Genomic DNA, 19,609 nt, shown 5'->3' with positions numbered 1-19,609 from the left:
ACCTGGAGTTGTGTTTTGTTTGATTGGCACATGTTTGACTAATCCTTTATTATCAATCTGTCTACATCTCCAAAGCTCAAAATGCTCTGTTCCACCTTGTGATGTCATGAAGCAGTAGTTTCCAAGTGAACAGCTCCTTTTACCTTTAGTTCAGTAGATTGACAATTCCAGGACTGAAATTATCCCAGTGATTCTAATATAGATGCATGGAGTTTAAAAACACAATGGAGCACTTCCTGTATTACTGCATGACATCACAAGGTGTAGGTGTTTTTAGTTTGAGAGAAGGTCCATTTAAACATTTTTCATTTGTATGTATTAATAAACATGTATTAAATATAACACACTAAATTGGTGAAATGTTCATCTTTATTTTGGTTTATAACAGAAATCCTGAAATGAAAATACATTCAAATGGCTTCAAAATAATACGTAGAAGTAAGTACTGCAGACTAGACTAGACCAGATAATCCCCCATTTCAAATCTCTCTGAAACAGCAAACACACATGTCCTTGGGCAAAGCACTTGAGCCAGGAAGGGCATCTGACATAAAAGATGCTTAGCGACCTTAAGAACATCGTAGATTTGAATTTGTTTTGTACATTTGTATTTTTTATTTTGTTCATGTGTGAATGAAACCTAAAGCTATGCAGATTTCACCAAAAAAATACAAAATAGAAACAATATCAAATAGAAAACACTCTGTTCCACCTTGCGATGTCATGTGGTAATACAGGAAATGCTCCACTGTGTTTTTAAACTCCATACACCTCGACTAGAATCAGTTGGATAATTTCAGACCTGGAATTGTCAATCTCTACTGAAAAAAAAAAGCAAAATGTAGCTGATGACTTGAAATCTACATCTTCATGACATCACAAGGTGGAACAGAGCATTCTGAGGTTTGGAGTTATGGACAGAATAATAATAAAAAAGAGTTACTCAAACATGTGTGAATGAAACAAAACACAAGTCCAGGTCTGTTTTTGAGGAGGTAACGACATTATAACCTGACTTAAAGCTCACAAGAGTCAAATTTGTGTAATGTTGGACCGTTAATAAGTCACAGTAATAGTTACCAAAATAAAACTATATTTTGCAAGTTGAAAATGCAGATTTGTAAATGTGGAAATTCTTTATTAAAGCTGTGATCTTGTGTGTTTCGGTCTCACTGCTTCAGACCACGACCACAATAACAAAAGTCCATGTTTATAATCCATAATCCAGAGCAGCCGGGCCCAGAGTGACCTGATACATAGAATAGTGTGTAAAGCCTTCCCAGAATAGACACAGCCATGATGTCGTCCGCTTGTGTTTCAAGATGGAAGACGATTCCTACGAGAAATTCCATAACAAATATTGGAAGGGCGATTTATTGCTATAGAACTGAGTGTGATGAAGTGATGATATTGAAGAACACTGTGCTTAAACGTGGATTATGTCACTTTTCTGGTGGAGGATCTGTCAAATGTTTTTTACCACGGAGAAGTTATTGCTTTTTTATGTTTCAAAGTGTGACATTAAACCTTTCTATCTTCACGCAGACCAAACCAAACCAAGTTACAGGTCAGATCTGTGAAGAGGCGACCCCGCTCACAGTCAGAATGTCTGTTTTTCTGGGTATTTTTAAGTTATAAAACCACCTGTAATTGAATATTACAGCTCTACTTTATTAATATAAAGTAGAGCTGTTTTTTTGTTTCATACTGCGGAACATTCCAGGCAGAGCAATGTATCTATTATGTAATTATCCGTAGAAACAAGCATGTGACGGACCCCCGACCAAAAAGTTACATAATGCACCTTTACCGATAATGACGTAGTTAGTAAAAAGATATTATTAAATTGAAAAGTGATAATTTTTAGCCTATTTGGGGTAAATCTATCTCCATTTTATTATTATTTTTTATTATTATAGCTCATGTTTTGAAAAATATTGTAGGTTTAGAATCGTTTTTGTGGTTTAAATCTGCATAAGTTATGTACATTGATTTCAATATTATCATTTATGGTCTATGTTTACTTCAACGATATATATTGTACTTCAAAATGTATTATAGTGACAGGCCTAGTAGTAGTTAGTACTGTATATACAAGTTAATTATTCAGCAACTTTGTACAGCTCAAATATTATTGTAATTCCATAAATATGCAAAGTTCCTTACTAAACTGGAGTGGGTTAAAAATAAGCCGTAGCCCTTCCCACTCCATTTCAAGCATCAATCTTTATTTGTATGAGTCAATCTTAGACTCAAATAGTACAGATTGCGTTAATCTCCGTACCACTTTCTGTTTGTTCTACTGTGACGTAGCTCGAAATAAAGTAAACAAAATATTTAGGACAAATACAAAGTGCATTCAAAGTACTTTTAGTTTTGATTCTGCGTTCATTATGTGAGTTCCTGTCAGGCTCAGGGGAATATACACTAGTCATTTATTTCCATTATATTCTAATCACATTGTCATATTTTTCTCATGAGCTGTTGTGACCTCGTTCATCATGTGTTTGCGTCATCTGTGGAGTTGAGTTTTGTTTTACTTTGAAATGTATAAGGCAGCGTAAACAAGCCCGTGCTCTGTTTGCTCGGTCTATATGGACCCCAGTGCACATCCTTCATGAATAAAACATGATTCTACACCAACATGTGATCTGCTTTGTTTTGGTGAAGTCCTACTCGCTTCTAAAGGAGACGTCCAGTGAAATTAACTGGGATGGGAAATGCAGCCAGTTTTCCCCATACAATAGCACACATTTTTAATCAGTTTAAATCATAAAATCATTCACATTAAAGGGCCAGCATTATGATATTTTCTGATTTATGTTATAATGTTGTTTTCTCATCACAAACAGACCTGGAGTTAGTTTTGTTTGACATTTGAGTGTGGATTGGGCCGAATTTTTCTGTCCAAGGAGAGCCCATTTAGGCATTGAGATATTTGTGTCTGAACCCGACCGAAAAAACACAATTAAAATCACACTATATTCATAGGCCTGGTAACGACACATGTAGGATATTGTTTGCGTGGCCTCTAACGGACACAGAGACGCAATCATACAATCATACAAACTCGGAATATAGCGACAATAATGAGAAGACTTTATTCTTCACCTCTCTTAAAGCGGTAAATTTAAAGTGCAGCGTCTCATCCACATTATCCATAGAAATTGTCCTCCGCAAATAATGACCCCAGTCCACAAAACAGCACTATTAATCCAGTTTGAATTGTTCTTTAAAAGTAAAAAGGTGAGAGTAGTTCCTCACAGTGCATGGATTGAGGTGAACCTGCAGATTAGCGATCAAGACTTTACTTCCTGTGGACTTTATCTCCAATCATTTTATGCTTTAGAAATCATGTATCTGAAGTTTTGCACTACATTTCACAAATAATAATAGTAACACAGTTTTGACTAAAAGTGCAGAGCTCTGATCTTTTGAACACTTAAGAATCTCGGTTTTACTGTAGACAGGAAACAACTGATGCACTGATGTGTCCGACCCGAAACCGAACATCCATCGAACTTCGGTCAGGTTTCCATGCTCTAATTCACACGTTTAACACACAAATTCTGCATATTTAGGCTGAGCTCTACTCTCAAAGGGAGAAAAAAAAGCTCTGTTCCACCTCGTTAGATCTTGCAGTAATACAGGAAGTGCTCCACGGTGTTTTTAAACTTCATACACCGTCACTAGAATCATTTGGATACCAATCTCTACAGAACAAAAGGTAAAAAGTGGCTATGGTTAATTGGAAAACTACCACTACATGACATCACAAGGTGGAACAGAGCACTTTGAGTTTTGGAGATGCAGACAGAGTAATAATAAAGCATTACTCAAACATGTGTGAATGAAACAAAACACAACTCCAGGTCTGTTTTTGAAGAGCTAAAAACATTATAACATGGTTGAAAGCTCACAAGAGGCAATTTTGCGTAATGTAGGACCTTTAAGCACTGAACAATTTAGCTATATACAGTACTTAAATACACTTTGACAGTGTGTAAGTACAGTGTGAATGTGTTCATTTTGGGAATACATGTTTCATTCAGTTGTCTCATGACCTGATATGCCTTTGTTGATGTCCTGTCTTAGTTGATGCCAGGACTCTTTAAAACACTGTCATTTTCATATGTTTTGCCCAATTTACTTTAACAACAAACTCTAAATTTCAGTTCTTATATACAGAGGATAAACAGGACTCTCAGAAGTTGTGCGGACAGACCAAGCAAAATGGGTCTAATCTAAAATGAATGAGTAAGGGAAAGACGCGAGGGACAAGGACAGATAAGATTAATCTGCAAAGTTAATGAGTGTTTAGGAGGGAGCCATTTACACAGGGCACATTCACAGTAATTATAACTGAGCAGTGAGAATAAAGCAGAGGGGAAGTTAGTCTGGAGATGTGACGCTACAACATACAAGACAGAGTGTGGATTTGAATTTGATATTATATTCATATCTTAAAATAAATCTCAGTCCGTGGCGGATCAAAGTATAAATAGACAATGAAGACAATGTGGGTTAAATGTTCTATATTATACAAAATTGACTCTTGTGAGCTTTAAGACATGTTAGCAGTGTTGGGGAGTAATGGATTACATGTACCGGAGTTACGTAATCAGAGTACAAATTATGAGTAAATGTATTTGGTTACAGTTACTGTTTCAGTGAGTGGTAATTGGATTACAGTTACTTGGTTGAAATAAATGGATTACACAGCCGTATTTTCCTGTTTCCACATTTTGGGCTATTCCCTTTTTTTTTTTTTTTCCTGTTTGGTAATTCCTAAACCAGGACCAGGACTAAACCAGGTAAACCAGTAAACCAGGACATCTAAAACTAAACCAGGATTTAAACCAGGTCTACTAAATCTAAACTGGACTAAAACGGACTAAACCAGGACTGGACCGTGTCTCCTTCTTTTCTATCAATAATATTTTTAATTTGGTTAAGGAAAGTCTGGGCTTTTTATTTTCTTTTAACAGACAAAACATCTTATGTGAAGATTTCCGAGTCTTTGCTTCTCTACAGCAAGTATTCAGATTGCGTTACTCACTTTAAGTAATTTAATGGATTACGTTACAAACTACATTCTGGGGTCTGTAATCTGTAATTTTAAAAGTAACCTTCCCAACACTGCATGTTAGAATGTTGTTACCTCCTCACAAACAAACCTGGAGTTGTGTTTTGTTTCATTCAAACATGACTGAGTAACCCTTTATTTAGGGTGATGAGATTTACAAAATCTGGGGGATGGTTAGTAATAATAAAATTGTGAAATGAGTACGTAATGAAGGAAAACTGTTCTGCGCTCGGGTCAGTATAGTTATATTTTCTTTGTGTTTTGGGCGTTTTTAAGCAGCTTTTCTGTTTTTTTTTTACTGAAACAAATTACAATTTATGTCTCTGTTTATTGTTGGCAGGGATCAGATTGGTCAAAAATAGGGACATCTGGGACATTTCGTGTTTAAAACTGGGACAAATCAGTAATTTTGGATAAATCTGCTGGGACAGGGGACACAGAGCCCAAAACTGAGTCCCTATCTCGAGTAAATAGGAACGTCTGGTCACACTACCTTTATTATTAGTCTGTCTACATTTCCAAAGCTGAAAATGCTCTGTTCCACTTTGTGATGTCATGTAGTGGTAGTTTACAACTGAAGAGCTGCCTTTTACTTTTTAGTTCAGTAGAGACAAACAATTCCAGGTCCGAAATGATCCAAATGATTCCAGAGAAGTTGTATGGAGTTTAAAAATTTACCAGACCCTTTAAAACATTGTGATTTTTATTTATTTATTTTATTTAAGTTTTATCCTTTGTGAATCAGGAGGTGTGCTGTTAGCATTCTAGTTTTTGTGAGTATTTTTATAACAGTAAACTCCACTCACTTGTAATTGCAGTGATGCTTTTTCCAATTCAAATATTTAATCGTTATAGCAACTCTTCTAATATTTCAATTCTGCTTTAAAGGTGCATTGTGTAACTTTTCGGTTGGGGGCCCATCACTTGTTTGTTTCTATGGAGATGTCATTGCTCTGTCTGGAATGTTCCACAGTGTGACATTAAACAGATCTACTTTACATTTATTCAATTACAGGTGGTTTTATAGCTCGAAAAAGAAAAAGAAACACAGACATTCTGACTGTGAGCGGGGTCGCCTCTCCACAGATCTGACCCTGTAATTTGGTCTGGTTTGGTCCTCTTGGCAATAGAAAGGTTTAATGCCATACTGTGAAACATTCCTGACAAAGCACTTTCCACGGAGAAAATCATTTGACGCAGCCTCATTTTATTTTATTAGTTTAATTATTTGTATTTTCTTTCTAAATTGCTCAGCTCTAGATGTTCTGTGAAACATTCTTGCACGTGATAGAACTCTTTCAGTTTTTTCCCGTTGCCTCCAATTAGCCGTAATTGTAGTGAGAGTGAGACGAAGGGAGCCATTTTGGAAGTCAGTACCCGCTGTAGCGTAGCCTCTACTTACTTTCCCTGCCGCATGTCTCTTGATTGAATAATAACACACCTCCCTCCTGGTAATTGTCATCTCAAAGCTCTCGCATGTTTTGATGGAGCCCAGAAAAAATGAGGAAGGGAAAAGCGCGCGCCGGATAGAACAGTTTGTGGTTTGTGGTCGCTTTGGTGATTTGGGAGCGAGCGGGAGACGGTTCTCAGATGTGGAATGATACAGGGTGATGCTTGGAAATGCTTGACGCTAAAAAAGTTAGAAGTTGGGTTTTGATATGTGCACAAGGCTCAGAGACAGTCGTAAATAGTAGGTTTCCCCAGACGGTGGCTTCTAGGTTTAAAATGTGCATGGGAGTTGAAAGCTAGTTTTGTTCAGATGTAACATACTTGATGGTTTGAGCAGAGCGGGTGGGTTTATGTCTACAGATCTACCACAGAGCAAACAGGCAGGGGGTCTGCGCCACTCTGTGATCTCAAGGACTGTCATGCATAGGAAATACTGCATAAAAATAGGTTACACAGTCCTGACTGGAGGTTTAAGGGAATTTACAGACAAAATATGAATGCCATGTTTTTGTAAAGGCACACTGTGTCATTTTCTGCTGAATGGTCTGGAATGTCACTCAATATAGCATTAAATCTATCTGTCTGTCTCCATTGAGACAAGCAAGTGATGCCACCAGACCAAGTCACAGGCCAGATCTGTGGAGAGGCAAGCCCATGCTCAGTTTTCCCTTGTGGATCAATACATTTTGTCTAAGTCTAAGTCTAAATCTAAGTCTAAGTCTAAATCTAAGTCTAAATCTAAGTCTAGATCTAAGTCTAAATCTAAGTCTAAATCTAAGTCTAAATCTAAGTCTAGATCTAAGTCTAAGTCTAAATCGAAGTCTAAGTCTAGATCTAAGTCTAAATCTAAGTCTCAGTCTAAATCTAAGTCTAAGTCTAAATCTACGTCTAAATCTAAGTCTAAGTCTAAATCTAAGTCTAAATCTAAGTCTAAATCTAAGTCTAAATCTAAATCTAAGTCTAAATCTAAATCTAAGTCTAAATCTAAGTCTAAATCTAAATCTAAGTCTAGATCTAAGTCTAGATCTACATCTAAATCTAAGTCTAAGTCTAAATCTAAGTCTAAATCTAAGTCTAGATCTAAGTCTAAATCTAAGTCTAAATCTAAGTCTAAGTCAAAATCTACGTCTAAATCTAAGTCTAAGTCTAAGTCTCAAGTCTAAATCTACATCTAAGTCTAAATCTAAATCAAAGTCTTAAGTCTAAGTCTTAAATCTACATCTAAGTCTTAAGTCTAAGTCTAAGTCTTAAATCTAAATCTAAATCTAAATCTAAGTCTAAGTCTTAAGTCTAAGTCTAAGTCTTAAATCTAAATCTAAATCTAAGTTTAAGTCTTAAGTCTAAGTCTAAGTAAGACCAGGGACACACTGCACTCATATTTTACACTACCCAAGCATAAAAACTGCATGTTTTAGATGCATATTTTTGAGAATGTATTAAAAGTGAATGAGGACGCCACACTGCCCGCACTGGGCGCGTGTATAGAGCAGCACATCCTGCTCATGCAGACTTCAGAAAATAGAATCCAGCCTATTTCTGACGCTCTATGTGAGTGTAGGACACAGATCCCCATTGAAATACACAGAAAACATTCTTCTGCTGTTGATTTTGTACATTTACCATCAGTACAGTGTGTCCTGGAGTGGTTTTGTATCGTTTGGAGGATCTCAGGTAGAGTTTATTCTTTGAAATTGACTTTGGAAATCTTCACGGTGGTCAGCCTGTACAGATGGTTAATACAAGCCTATTCAGTGAGTTATTTTCACTGTAGACCTGTTACAAGTGGCTAAACGCGCCCCGTCAAGTTTGATCGTCTTTCCCTTTGACAAACACAGAGCGAGTGCCGTTCATGTGCTGATGCGTGGCTGTGGTTTCACGAGATTACACACATAAATGCTGACTCGTGCATTGTGCCTAAGAATACATTTTTTTATGTGTTTCTGAGCAACAAATGCTCTTGTAATTGAATACATGCAAGATAGATCCATTTAAAGCCATATTGTGGAACCTTCAAGCATTATCAATAACATATCAGTGGAGGCTAATGTGTGGCAGACTCCACACCAAAAAAGTTACATAGTACACCTTTAAAAAACATTGGGTCTCATTTATGAAATATTTTTACATACAAATTTGTACTTAAGGCGTTTTTATGAACATTTTTCTTATTCACAAAACTTTTTCTTAACTGAAAATGTTCTTCTGGAAGAACAAATCCTACGAATCCTGCGACTGTCAGGACTCGTAAGAACAAAAAATCAGTTTTAGAATATTATTACTCTGATAATGCAACTAAAAATTGTAATTCCTCCATAATTGTAAGCTATATATTTTCTTAAATTATTTTGTAAAATCATATTACTGTGTGATCCAATAATATTTGTGAGGTGTTTTGTTGGGTCTAACAGACTTTCTCCAGACTGCAGTGAGCCTCTGCCTCTGTGCTCTCCATATGGGCGTCTGTCACAGCCCTGCACCTGGTCACTGCACTGGACTCAACACCAAACCCATATTGGCCATATTTGGATGTTCAGAGGGCGTTTCTAACCAGATAAATTAAAATTTTCTATGTAAATGAAATGTAAATGAGCGTGGCGGTGTTTGTCTGGATGTGGGTGAATCAGGTGCAGCTGTCATTTAAGAAGGAATTTACGAGCTTGAGAATGCTTTGTGAATGTCTGAATCTTCTTTAAATGCAAGTTACGAAAGATTCATGAATGAGGCTCATTGACTGGACTAAAAGCTACATTTTTTGAGTAGGTGTTCTGTCTCTTTGTGGCAATCTGAAAACATAATTTCAAACTTAATATAACTGAATAAAAAGCTGGTTCAAGTGCCTGTATCTACAGACTTACCTCCATGATACAGAATCCACACAAACACACAGTATAGCAGCTCTTTACCACCTCAGGGGAGTTTACATCCTGTCAGAACGAACCTTGTCACGTCAACACAAATCTACATCAGTCCTTCATTTCTTAGTCTCTGCCCCATGTGAGTTTGCAGTGTCTCTCAGTGAGTTTAACAAGTTCTCTTCTGCATAATGTGCACAGTATATGGTGTAAGTATAAGCAGTGGAGAGTGGAGCAGCCAACTATTGTACTTAAGTAAGAAGAATATCACAAGTACAACTAGTAGCGACCCAAATAATTACTGTAACTGTACGATTTTGATTTTAAATGCTATAATTTCCTAACCTGGTTCATCAGCTGGTTTCACTTTGTGGAAACTCTCTGACCTCGCAGCATTAAGATTCGTTTGCTTGACGTTAGGCGGGTACTTTTTTATTTAACTTATCGCTGTTATTTGGTCGTGACATATGTAATGCGCCAAATCCTGTTTGATGAAGGCAATAACGTCTTTTCTGCTTGATCAAATTCACCAAACATTCTCTTTGTTTCTGCTTTAAATCCTCAATCTCAGGAATCATTGCCAACACAGAATGTCTGTCTTCGTCTGCATCCATCTCGACGCTTTGTTTACTGTTGTGCTGTTCCACAAAAGGGACTCAGACAGGCGCAACGAGTTTGACGTCATGGCTTCACAGCTCACAGCTGATTGGCTGGTGCACAGTCTACAACTTCCGGAGTTCTTGCAAACCGTCTAGTGTGTTCTGATTCCTGACTTAGTTGCTGGAGAGAAATGAAATTGAGCAGAGACACTATTGTATGTGGCGCCAGCCTGGCTAATAATTTCTCACAGTATGGCATTAAACATCTATTTCCTTGATCACAATGCCACAATGCCTTCAGGGTAAGTTACAGTCCAGATCTGTGGAGAAGAGAGCTCACTTACTGTAAGAATGCATGCATTTAAAATGCCAGTAATTGGATAAATGCAACATGGATGAGTTTAATGCCACACTGAGAAACCATTCAGGCAAAGCAATGATATCTCTATGGAAACAATCTTGTGGCAGACCCCCTACCAGTAAAGTTACAAAGTGCACCTTTAAAGTATACAATTTAGAGTTTAAATACATTTTTTAAAGGGCACATGTTCTAATGTTGTTTCCTCATTACAAACAGACCTGGATTTGTGTTGTGTTTTGTTTCATTCACACATGTTTAACAAACCCTGCAGATTTAAAGTTCTTCTCTCAAATAGAAAACACTCTGTTCCACCTTGTGATGTCATGTGGTAGTACAGGAAGTGCTCCATTGCGTTTTTAAACTCCATGCACCTTCACTAGAATCATTTGATAATTTCAGCCCTGGAATTGCCAATCTCTACTGAACTAAAGATAAAAAGAGCTGTTAAATCACGTTGTGGAACAGAACATTTTGAGCTTTGGAGATGCAGACAGTCTAATAATAAAGGGTTACAGAAAATGTGTGAATGTTTCTGAGGAGGTAACAACATTCTAACATGGCCTAAGATAAAAAGATAGACAACCAAAAACCGGGTGATTGATTGCACTATAAAGTTTACAATTTAGAATTTACATAGAATTTTTACTAGCTCAGTAGCGTGTGTTAAAGCAATTTTAACTTTACCATCTCATTTTCATATCTTGTGCACAGCCTGAACAGCCTACATCTTTTTTTGCGGACGTGTTCAATTGCTGTTATTAGTATCTCCATAAATAGAAAAGAATTTATAGGAGATGACAGTGCTGGGTTTGAGTTTCAGTACCGGTGAGTAGGTTTCACGGCTAATTTCCTATAAATGACACTCCTCTTTCTAAACTATGTGGAGGGGTTGTAAAAGCTTTGTCATGGCTAAGTGGTTGCTTTAATAAACTTCCTCTGAATTGGTGTGGCCACAAAAAGAGTCATCCAGTTTGGCAACATGGTGAAAGCGTCAGGCCTAATTAGTTTTATAAATTGTGAATGTTGGTGTTACAGTGTATATTCTCTTTTTAAATTATACATGCAAGAAAACAAAAATAAAAACAAATACTGCTTAAAAATATGTTACACAGATTTGATTGGAGGTTTAAGGGAATTTACAGACAAGATATGACTGAGGCTTGTTCTTTTTAAAGTCCAAATGTGTTTCAAGCTATTTTTGAGCAACAAAAACACACTGAATAAATATGACAAAGACAAGTTAAATTCCCTATGGTGGAACGTTCCATTGCAATAACATTTCAGTAGAGACGAGCAGGTGGTGCTCTTCTCACCAGAAAAGTTACATAGTACACCTTTGGATAAGCCTATGTCCTGTCAATCATCATATCATTATTGTCTTCCTGTGGCCTCTTGTATAAAGCTGTGATTTTATTTCTTATCTTTCTATTTTATTTTGACTTGCACATTTACATTTATATAATTATGTCTTATTTGACACTGGTCTCTTGCTATCTTTTTTAGAACTTATTATTACTATTTATATTTTTATTTATTTATATTTATTTGATGAGATAGGGACAGTGCACAATTTTTACATTAACCTTAACAGGAGAGATGCTTGTATCAGATTTTAACGCCAGTGCTTCGACCTGTCGTCCCTGGGCAGGTTCATTGACTGATTGTATTTAACTGACCTTGGCTATCAACTGTTCTTCCTTCCTTGTTCCTTCCTTCTTATTTTATATTGTGCCATGTGAGCTGCTATGTCCAAATATTTTCCCTTGTGGGACAATAAAGTTAGTCTAAATCTAAGTCTAAGTTTATAAAAGAAAAGTAGTAGACCTGCACAATTGAAGGAGGGAGCCACAATAAAATCTGTTCTTGATGCTAAATGCCAGATTAAAAAGTATTAAAATCATTTCAGTATAAAAAAAAACATTTACACATGCAAAATTGACTGGTCATGCATAGTTAATATGAGAATGTCAATGAACATGAATTTTAAGTAAGTTAAAGTTACTGTATAACACAAAATGGACTCTTGTGATCTTTAAGACATGTTATAATCTTGTTACCTCCTCAAAAACAGACCTGGACTTGTGTTTTGTTTCATTCACACATTTGAGTATTAGTCTGTCTGCATCTCCAAAGCTCAAAATGCACTGTTCCACCTTGTGATGTCGTGAAGCAGTAGTTTTCAAGTTAACAAATACGTTTTACCTTCAGTAGAGATTGGCAAGTCCAGGGCTGAAATGATCCAAATGATTCTAGTGAAGGTGTATGGCACTGGTCTCCAACCCTCTCCACCCCCGTCCAAGTAGCTCACCAAGGGATTTCTGAATTCATCCGTATTGCACTGAATAACTCAAATTTGATTGATTAAATGCCTATTTCTATTGTTAATCTATCATTCTGATGCCTAATTTTGTGCACTGATAATGATAATGAGTTATGTTGTATAAGCGTCTTACTGCACCTCATGGCCATGGCTCTTATATTTACAAAATTTCTAGCTACCACTAAAATAAGTAGCTCTCTGGTATTTTCATTTTACAAAAAGTAGCTCACAGGAGGAAAAAGATTGGAGACCCCGGTGTATGGAGTTTAAAAACACAGTGGAGCACTTCCTGTATTACCACATGACATCACAAGGTGGAACAGAGCATGCAGTATGTTTAGGCCCATAGTATCTGATTTTCTATACTTTTGCTTACTCTCATATACTCGTATAGAAAAACCGCACGCTTTACAAAAATCACTGAATACTGTGAATTCTCAAAAATAATTCACAATTTTCCAAAAAGTAACACATTGAAACAGCCCACACTTCAGATTCAGACACTAAAATCATTATTTCTTGCACAGATGGCTGAGCACAGATGGTGGGGGCTTGACTATACTCATATTATGGGAGTTGACAGTGATTGGCAGTTAATGTGTGACTCTGAAATCCTCAAATTGTATGAGAATGTATTGGGTAATGTTACATAATTACCACCCAAGTAAAGCTGCATGCACTCATATTTGATCCTGGTTTCGTCCTGGTTCGATCCTGGTTTAGTCCTGATCTAGACTTGGTTTGGTTCTGTTGTAGTCCTGGGTTAGTCGTGGTTTAGTCCAGATTTAGTTCCGTATTAGTCTATACAATATCACTTCTGTTGTGTTATGATTATTGTGAGAAGAAACTGCAAACATTCTGCTCCACCTTGTGATGTCATGTGGGAATACAGGAAGTGCTCCACTGTGTTTTTAGACTCCTCACACCTTCACTTGAATCATTTGGATTATTTCAGCTCTGGAATTGTCAATCTTTACTGAACTAAAAGTAAAATGTTGCTGTTAACTTGAAAACTACCACTTCATGACAACATAAGGTGGAACAGAGCATTTTGAGCATAGGAGAAGTAGTAGTAAGTCTGTTAATAAAGGATTACTTAAACATGTGTGAATGAAACAAAACACAACTCCAGGTCTCTTTTTGAGCAGGTAACAACATTCTAATCTGTTTTAAAGCTCTCAAAAGTCAATTTTATGTAATATATGACCTTTAGTACTATTTTTCATTCTTGTATCTCTCTAACACACATATAATAGTAAATAGACAAGTATTTACCCTATTTCTCAAATATAAGGCACACTTAAAATCCTTACATTTTCTCAAAAATCAACAGTACGCCTTATAATCCAGTGTGTCTTATGTATTAATTCTGGTTGTGCTTACTGACTTTCGAACTGATTTTATGTGGTACACGGCACTCAAAACTCTGTCAAAATGTTTTAGTACGACTTTGGTAAACTACGAAGCCGCACCGCTTGATGGACTGACGGAGAATTACAGCTACTGTAGTCAGGAGTCTTGCGGAGAAAGTGAATCGTGTCCTTCAGTCCGACAGAAGCTGAACCACATCATCACACAAGAAGCAAGTGTTTTTTTCAGTGCTTATAGTTTATGCAAATGAGTGTTTTTAAGTTTAATTTTTGTAAAACGTAAACAAATGTGCGCAAAGATGCATTAAACACATTATTACTCAAAGTATATTTGAGTCGTCCTCGTAGGAAATAATAAAACAAGCTTAAATGATCCACCCACATTCACATTCATAATCCACACCAAGACAGGGAGTCAACGTCAGGTGAGTTACACCATGATCTGCCAATGGATCGTGGACACCTGCACTAAGGATCAGTCTCAAGTCTTAATGCTCCTTATAATCCGGTGCACCTTATGTATGAAAATAGATGACAGAATTCAACATTATTGATATTGTGCCTTATAATCCAGTGCACCTTGTAGTCCAAAAAATATGGCAGGCTTATTCATATTCAGCTGCAAAGTCATAATTCTGTGTGTCATAAATGTAAAATGACTCTTTTAAAAACTGAGAGAGATTAAAGTTAAGCTAACAGGATGTGACTAACTGTTGTGGATTCAAAAATAGCAAAGGATTTATACAGGAATTTATACGCAACATTAATGAGACAATAGAAAGCTGAATCATGGTTCATTTCATGTTTTATTTTGCTTCAACTCTTTTATAAACTGTATTATAAACCACTGCTCTTTTGTGATACTGAAAAAACACTGTGGCCATAACTGCCAATTGTCAACGATCTGATGTCTGACCTCGGAAGTCTCTAATTTGTACCTAATCTGTTTGGATAGTACCTGTTGTAAATATGAATTATAGTTTTACACAAATCAGGAAGCAATTTGTGAAGAAAAGTTGAAAAATAATATGTTGAAAATGACAGAAAGCAGAGAGTTTTAAACACACTGATGATGTCACGCTAGAGGGAGAATTCTGTCCAAAAATTTCGCCGCAGTTTACACCAGAAGCACATATTTCCTGAGACTTTAAACATGATTTCAACTAAATAAAGCTGTTTTCTTATATTTTCTGTGTACATTAGAAGAGTTTGGGCCCAGTGTAGAATACGGTTGCTAGGTAACAGTTCCCAGTGTGACACAATTAACAACGAGGAAGTAAAATTTTACACCTAAAAAAATTAAAATGAGTGAAAAAATGGGAAAATAATAATAAAAACTATTCCTAAATAAAAAATATAATGATCTTAAGTGTGTTTTAGTAAAATTAGTGGTCCAGGTTCTCATAGGCACGTGGTTAAGGGTGCTTTCACACAGACAGCAGCAAACCTTCCACTCGAACCAAAAGCTTTTAGTTCGGTTTGTTTTCGTTGGTGTGAAAGCTTCAGTCGCACTCAGATCTGCACTAAATCAAGCGGACCAAGACCTCAAAAAAGAGGAGGTCCTGATCTGTTTGACTCCGCACTAAATGCCAAAAACATCATGGGAGGGCAGGCGCGGACTCTCGAATTGAGAGCGTCAACCCTGCCCCGGTTAAGGAGTGTGATTGGGGCCAGGGTTGGGTCTGGATGCCTGCCCCATGGTTGGCCGTCCATAGGTTTGTGAAGTCTGAGCTCCCCTCTGCATCTCAGCCTTGCCTCAGAGTGGTCTGGCGTACGTCAATTGGACTAATTTTGGTTCATTTGCTGGTGTGAAAGTGGACCACACTGGAGTCTATGTGCTACAGAATTTTATTGCCTGGTGCGGACCAAAAAATCGAACTAGCAGTGTGAAAGCGCCCTAATCTGTAGATAAAGGGTCAAGGGTCAAGGAGTTTCTATGACAACTACTAAAAATAATATTAATATATCAGATTTATATAGACTCCCAAAGATGCTTAAATTGTGGAGTGAATGAATAAAGCCTGAAATTAGTTAAGAAGCAACTTTGCACATTTGGAAAAGCACTACAAACACACAACACTAATATTGTGAAACTCTTGATTTGTCCCATTATATTATGTATTATATCACAATTCATATCTTCTGCTTTTTTTGTTTTTTCACAGACCGACCTGAGCCAGAAGTTGACGTTGTGTAGTAAGTTGTGTTTCGCCATCGGAGGAGCTCCCAAAGAAGTAGCTGCCAGCGCCACGGCCTTCTTTCTCCAAATATACCTGCTGGATGTCGCCCAGGTAACGTAAACCTAAACATAACTCAACAAAACACAAGATATTTTCATTTGCTCAGTGATTATTTCCACATACATTTACAGAATTAAGATAGAGAACTGAAAACTATTAGTAAATACTTGTTTGCAGTTTTAGTGCACAGCTACAGTAATTTAAGTACTTGAATTCAGAATATTAACTTAAATTAGTTTACATAAGATAGCCTGATGCATTTTTATTATGGATACACCGGATATCTGTTAGCCAGGCTGGAGCCACCTAGTGCCTCTGCACAATTTCATTTCAGGAATCAGAATACACTAGACGGTTCGCAAAAACTCCGGAAGTGCGAGTTCGGGCACCAGCCAATCAGAGAAGATCCATATATTCTGTGTTGGCAATGATTCCCGAGATCGAGCCAGAACAAAGAGAATGTTTGGTGAATTTTATCAAGGGGAAAGACGTTATTGCCCTTCTTCCTACAGGATTTAGGAAAAGCTTAATATACCAGTTAACCCCGATGCATTTCATACATCACGACCAAATAGCAGTGATTGGTTAAATAAAAAAAGTAGCCGCCGCCTACCGTAGAGTGAACGAATCCTAATGCTGCAAGGTTTCACTTTGTAGAAACCGGCTGATGATTCAGGCTAGATATCTGTACCGATACTGAGTAATTTGCAGGATCTAATATCAAAACTGAAAAAGCCGCATTGGTGCATTGTTAATTTTCATGTTTGTGATGTTTGAATGTGAGAAACAGACTGCACTGCAATTTCCCTTGGGATTCATTTGCATAGATTTTTCTTTGTATCTGTCTGTGTAGTTTAGATATTTTTTATTTGTCAGGTAGCATTTACAAACACATGAATTCAGTAGGGATGTAATAACCGAAATATCGTGATATCGGCTCGTCAAAAGTCTCACAATAATATTGGAGGCCCTCACAATTTATCGAATTAAGCCTCTTTACTTAAATGAGTAGTTATGGTGATTCTAATGTCTTTCTTTATGATTTTAATGTCTTTATTATTCTGTAAAGCAAACTTTGAATTACTTTGTGGCTACTTTGCCTTGCCATGGTGCAGCAAAAAGCTAAAAACACAGAGGAAACTACATAGACCATGATCCTTTGGTGTTGTCAGTGCAGACTACATAAAGAAATAACTCTCCAAGGCTTTTAAAAGGAAAAAGTAACATATTCACAATTTTGTAAGCCTCCGTAAAATACCCCAATACATTTGATCAAAATTCAAAAAACAAAACAAAAAAATTCATATCAAAAAAGAATTTAGCAAAAGAAAAGATGATCTGTACCAGTGTAAGCAACTGCTAAGATGTGTTTATTTACTTTACTTGAACTAGACCACATGTGCTTCTGTTTCATGTACTTTTTTTTTTTAATTTCAGGATAAAGATATCATTGATCTGGGCATAGAACAAAGATCACACTGCATGAACTATTTCGTTGCTGTGTTTCAGATCAATGCCTTCCAGGCCTCTATGGTGCTGTTCATTGGGAAAGCCTGGGGCGCCGTCACAGACCCCGTTGTCGGATTCTTTATCACCAAAACCGGACGCACCAGAATTGGAAGACTCATGCCCTGGTGAGACGCTCTATATTCAGTCAATTCAGGTCATAGATCTGTAGTCGTGCACAAACCATACATAAAATCATGTACATACAACCAGGGCAGTAGACGAGGGGGATAAAGGGCTCTGTTGTCGCAGGACCCTCTTCATATGAATTTATATTAAAGGGGGGCCCATGTGAGGCTCCTTGCCCTGAGTCCCCAAATTTCTGTTGACAGGCTTGTTCGCAACAAACACCATACACTCAAACTTCAAAGCATCAGGAGACACATTTAAAATTGAGTTTCCATTTAAAAGTTTTATGGCAGAAAGAATAAAAGATTTAGCCTTTTTTGTATTTGTTGGCCTGCCTGTCAGGTTTTACTAGGTAGAGGTGGATAGAATTGCAAAACAGTGTATTGAATTAAAGTCCTCATATTATGAAAAATGTAACCATTTTAGAATATTGTTACCTCATCAAAACATACTTAGAGTTGTGTTTTGTTTCATTTACACTTGTTTGAGTAATCCTTTAATAATACTTGGTGTACACCACCAAAGCTCAAAATGCTCTGCTCCACCTTGTGATGTCATGAAGTGTTAGTTTAAGAGCTACCTTTTATGTTTTATTCAGTAGAGATTGGCAGTACCAGAGCTGAAATCATCCAAATGTTTCTAGTGAAGATGTTTGGAAGGCTACGTTTATATGGTGACGGTCTGAACAGAAGATGCAAAAGTGGCGTTGTGTCTTCACTTTTTATTCCGCGTTTACATGAGCATTTTCGTGAGGAAATCTTGTTGAAAGTTGTCCCATCATCGACTGGTTCTCCAGGTCTCATCCATAGTCGCCTGCGAATGACATGGTGCATCCAGAATTTGACAGAGATGATTGCAGATCCCTCTCTGTTCATAGTATCTCTGCATATTCTGTACATTTGTTGAGAGCCTCCTGTAAGTTTATTAGGTAAATTGAAGGTTTGACGCATGAAAATGATCCGACATGTTTGTTTCTGTGTACTGTATGTATGTGACGTAAACGCAGACACGACCTGAACAGATCTGACCAGAGTTTTGCGCCTTGGGCAGTGTAGACGGAAACATTACGGCGGAACCTATTCAACTTTTCCACTCTGGAGGATGGTTTCAGATTTTTGCATTTTTAAACCCCAAAAATGCCCTCACTATCTAAACGAAAGGCACTTCCATTAAAATATTTAAACATTTTGTCGTTTTTACCCGCAAGCGTTCTCGTGTAAACAGACCCTAAAACTTCTTGTATGACATCACAAGGTGGGACAAAGTGTTTTCCATTTGAGAGAAGAACTCAGCTTAAATATACAGCGTTGATGTCAATGAAACAACTCCAGGTATGTTACTGATGAGGAAACAACATTATAACAGATAAAGACAGATAAAAAACATAAAAAATTGTGTAATATAGGCCCTTTAACAGAACTTACTCACTTGTGTCCAAAAACCATTTAGCATTTCAAAACTACCTGATTGCTCCTGTTGCTTCATATTTTGTTTACAGTTATGTTTATGTTTTGGGTCGTGTGGGTTAGCTACCTCTTTCTCAGACACAACTGCGGGCGAGCTCCTTCCTGTTAATGTCTCCACAAAAACAAAGCATCACTCTGCAAACTCAGCCTCTCAAACAGCTCCGGGCCTCACCTGGGACTCTACGCGAATAAACAAACTGTCATTGTATTTTAATTAGTCTGTCCCCGAAG

The 19,609-nt window shown here is 37.1% G+C and overlaps 1 protein-coding gene across 1 annotated transcript in view; it reads left to right on the top strand.

Annotated features, from left to right (window-relative positions):
* Window positions 1–19,609, top strand: part of mfsd2b (MFSD2 lysolipid transporter B, sphingolipid) — a 73,094-nt gene that overhangs the window by 13,435 nt on the left and 40,050 nt on the right. Inside the window, exons 3-4 of the mRNA XM_020918487.2 lie at window positions 16,203–16,328; window positions 17,787–17,911. Coding sequence (XP_020774146.2) covers window positions 16,203–16,328; window positions 17,787–17,911 — 251 coding nt within the window. The remainder of the gene's footprint in view (window positions 1–16,202; window positions 16,329–17,786; window positions 17,912–19,609) is intronic.

The sequence above is a fragment of the Boleophthalmus pectinirostris genome, unplaced genomic scaffold (assembly GCF_026225935.1).
Source record: "Boleophthalmus pectinirostris isolate CB_2022bp ecotype Guang Dong unplaced genomic scaffold, ASM2622593v1 HiC_scaffold_13, whole genome shotgun sequence".
Taxonomy (NCBI): domain Eukaryota; kingdom Metazoa; phylum Chordata; class Actinopteri; order Gobiiformes; family Gobiidae; genus Boleophthalmus; species Boleophthalmus pectinirostris.
This window is presented reverse-complemented; position numbering and strand designations above follow the sequence as displayed.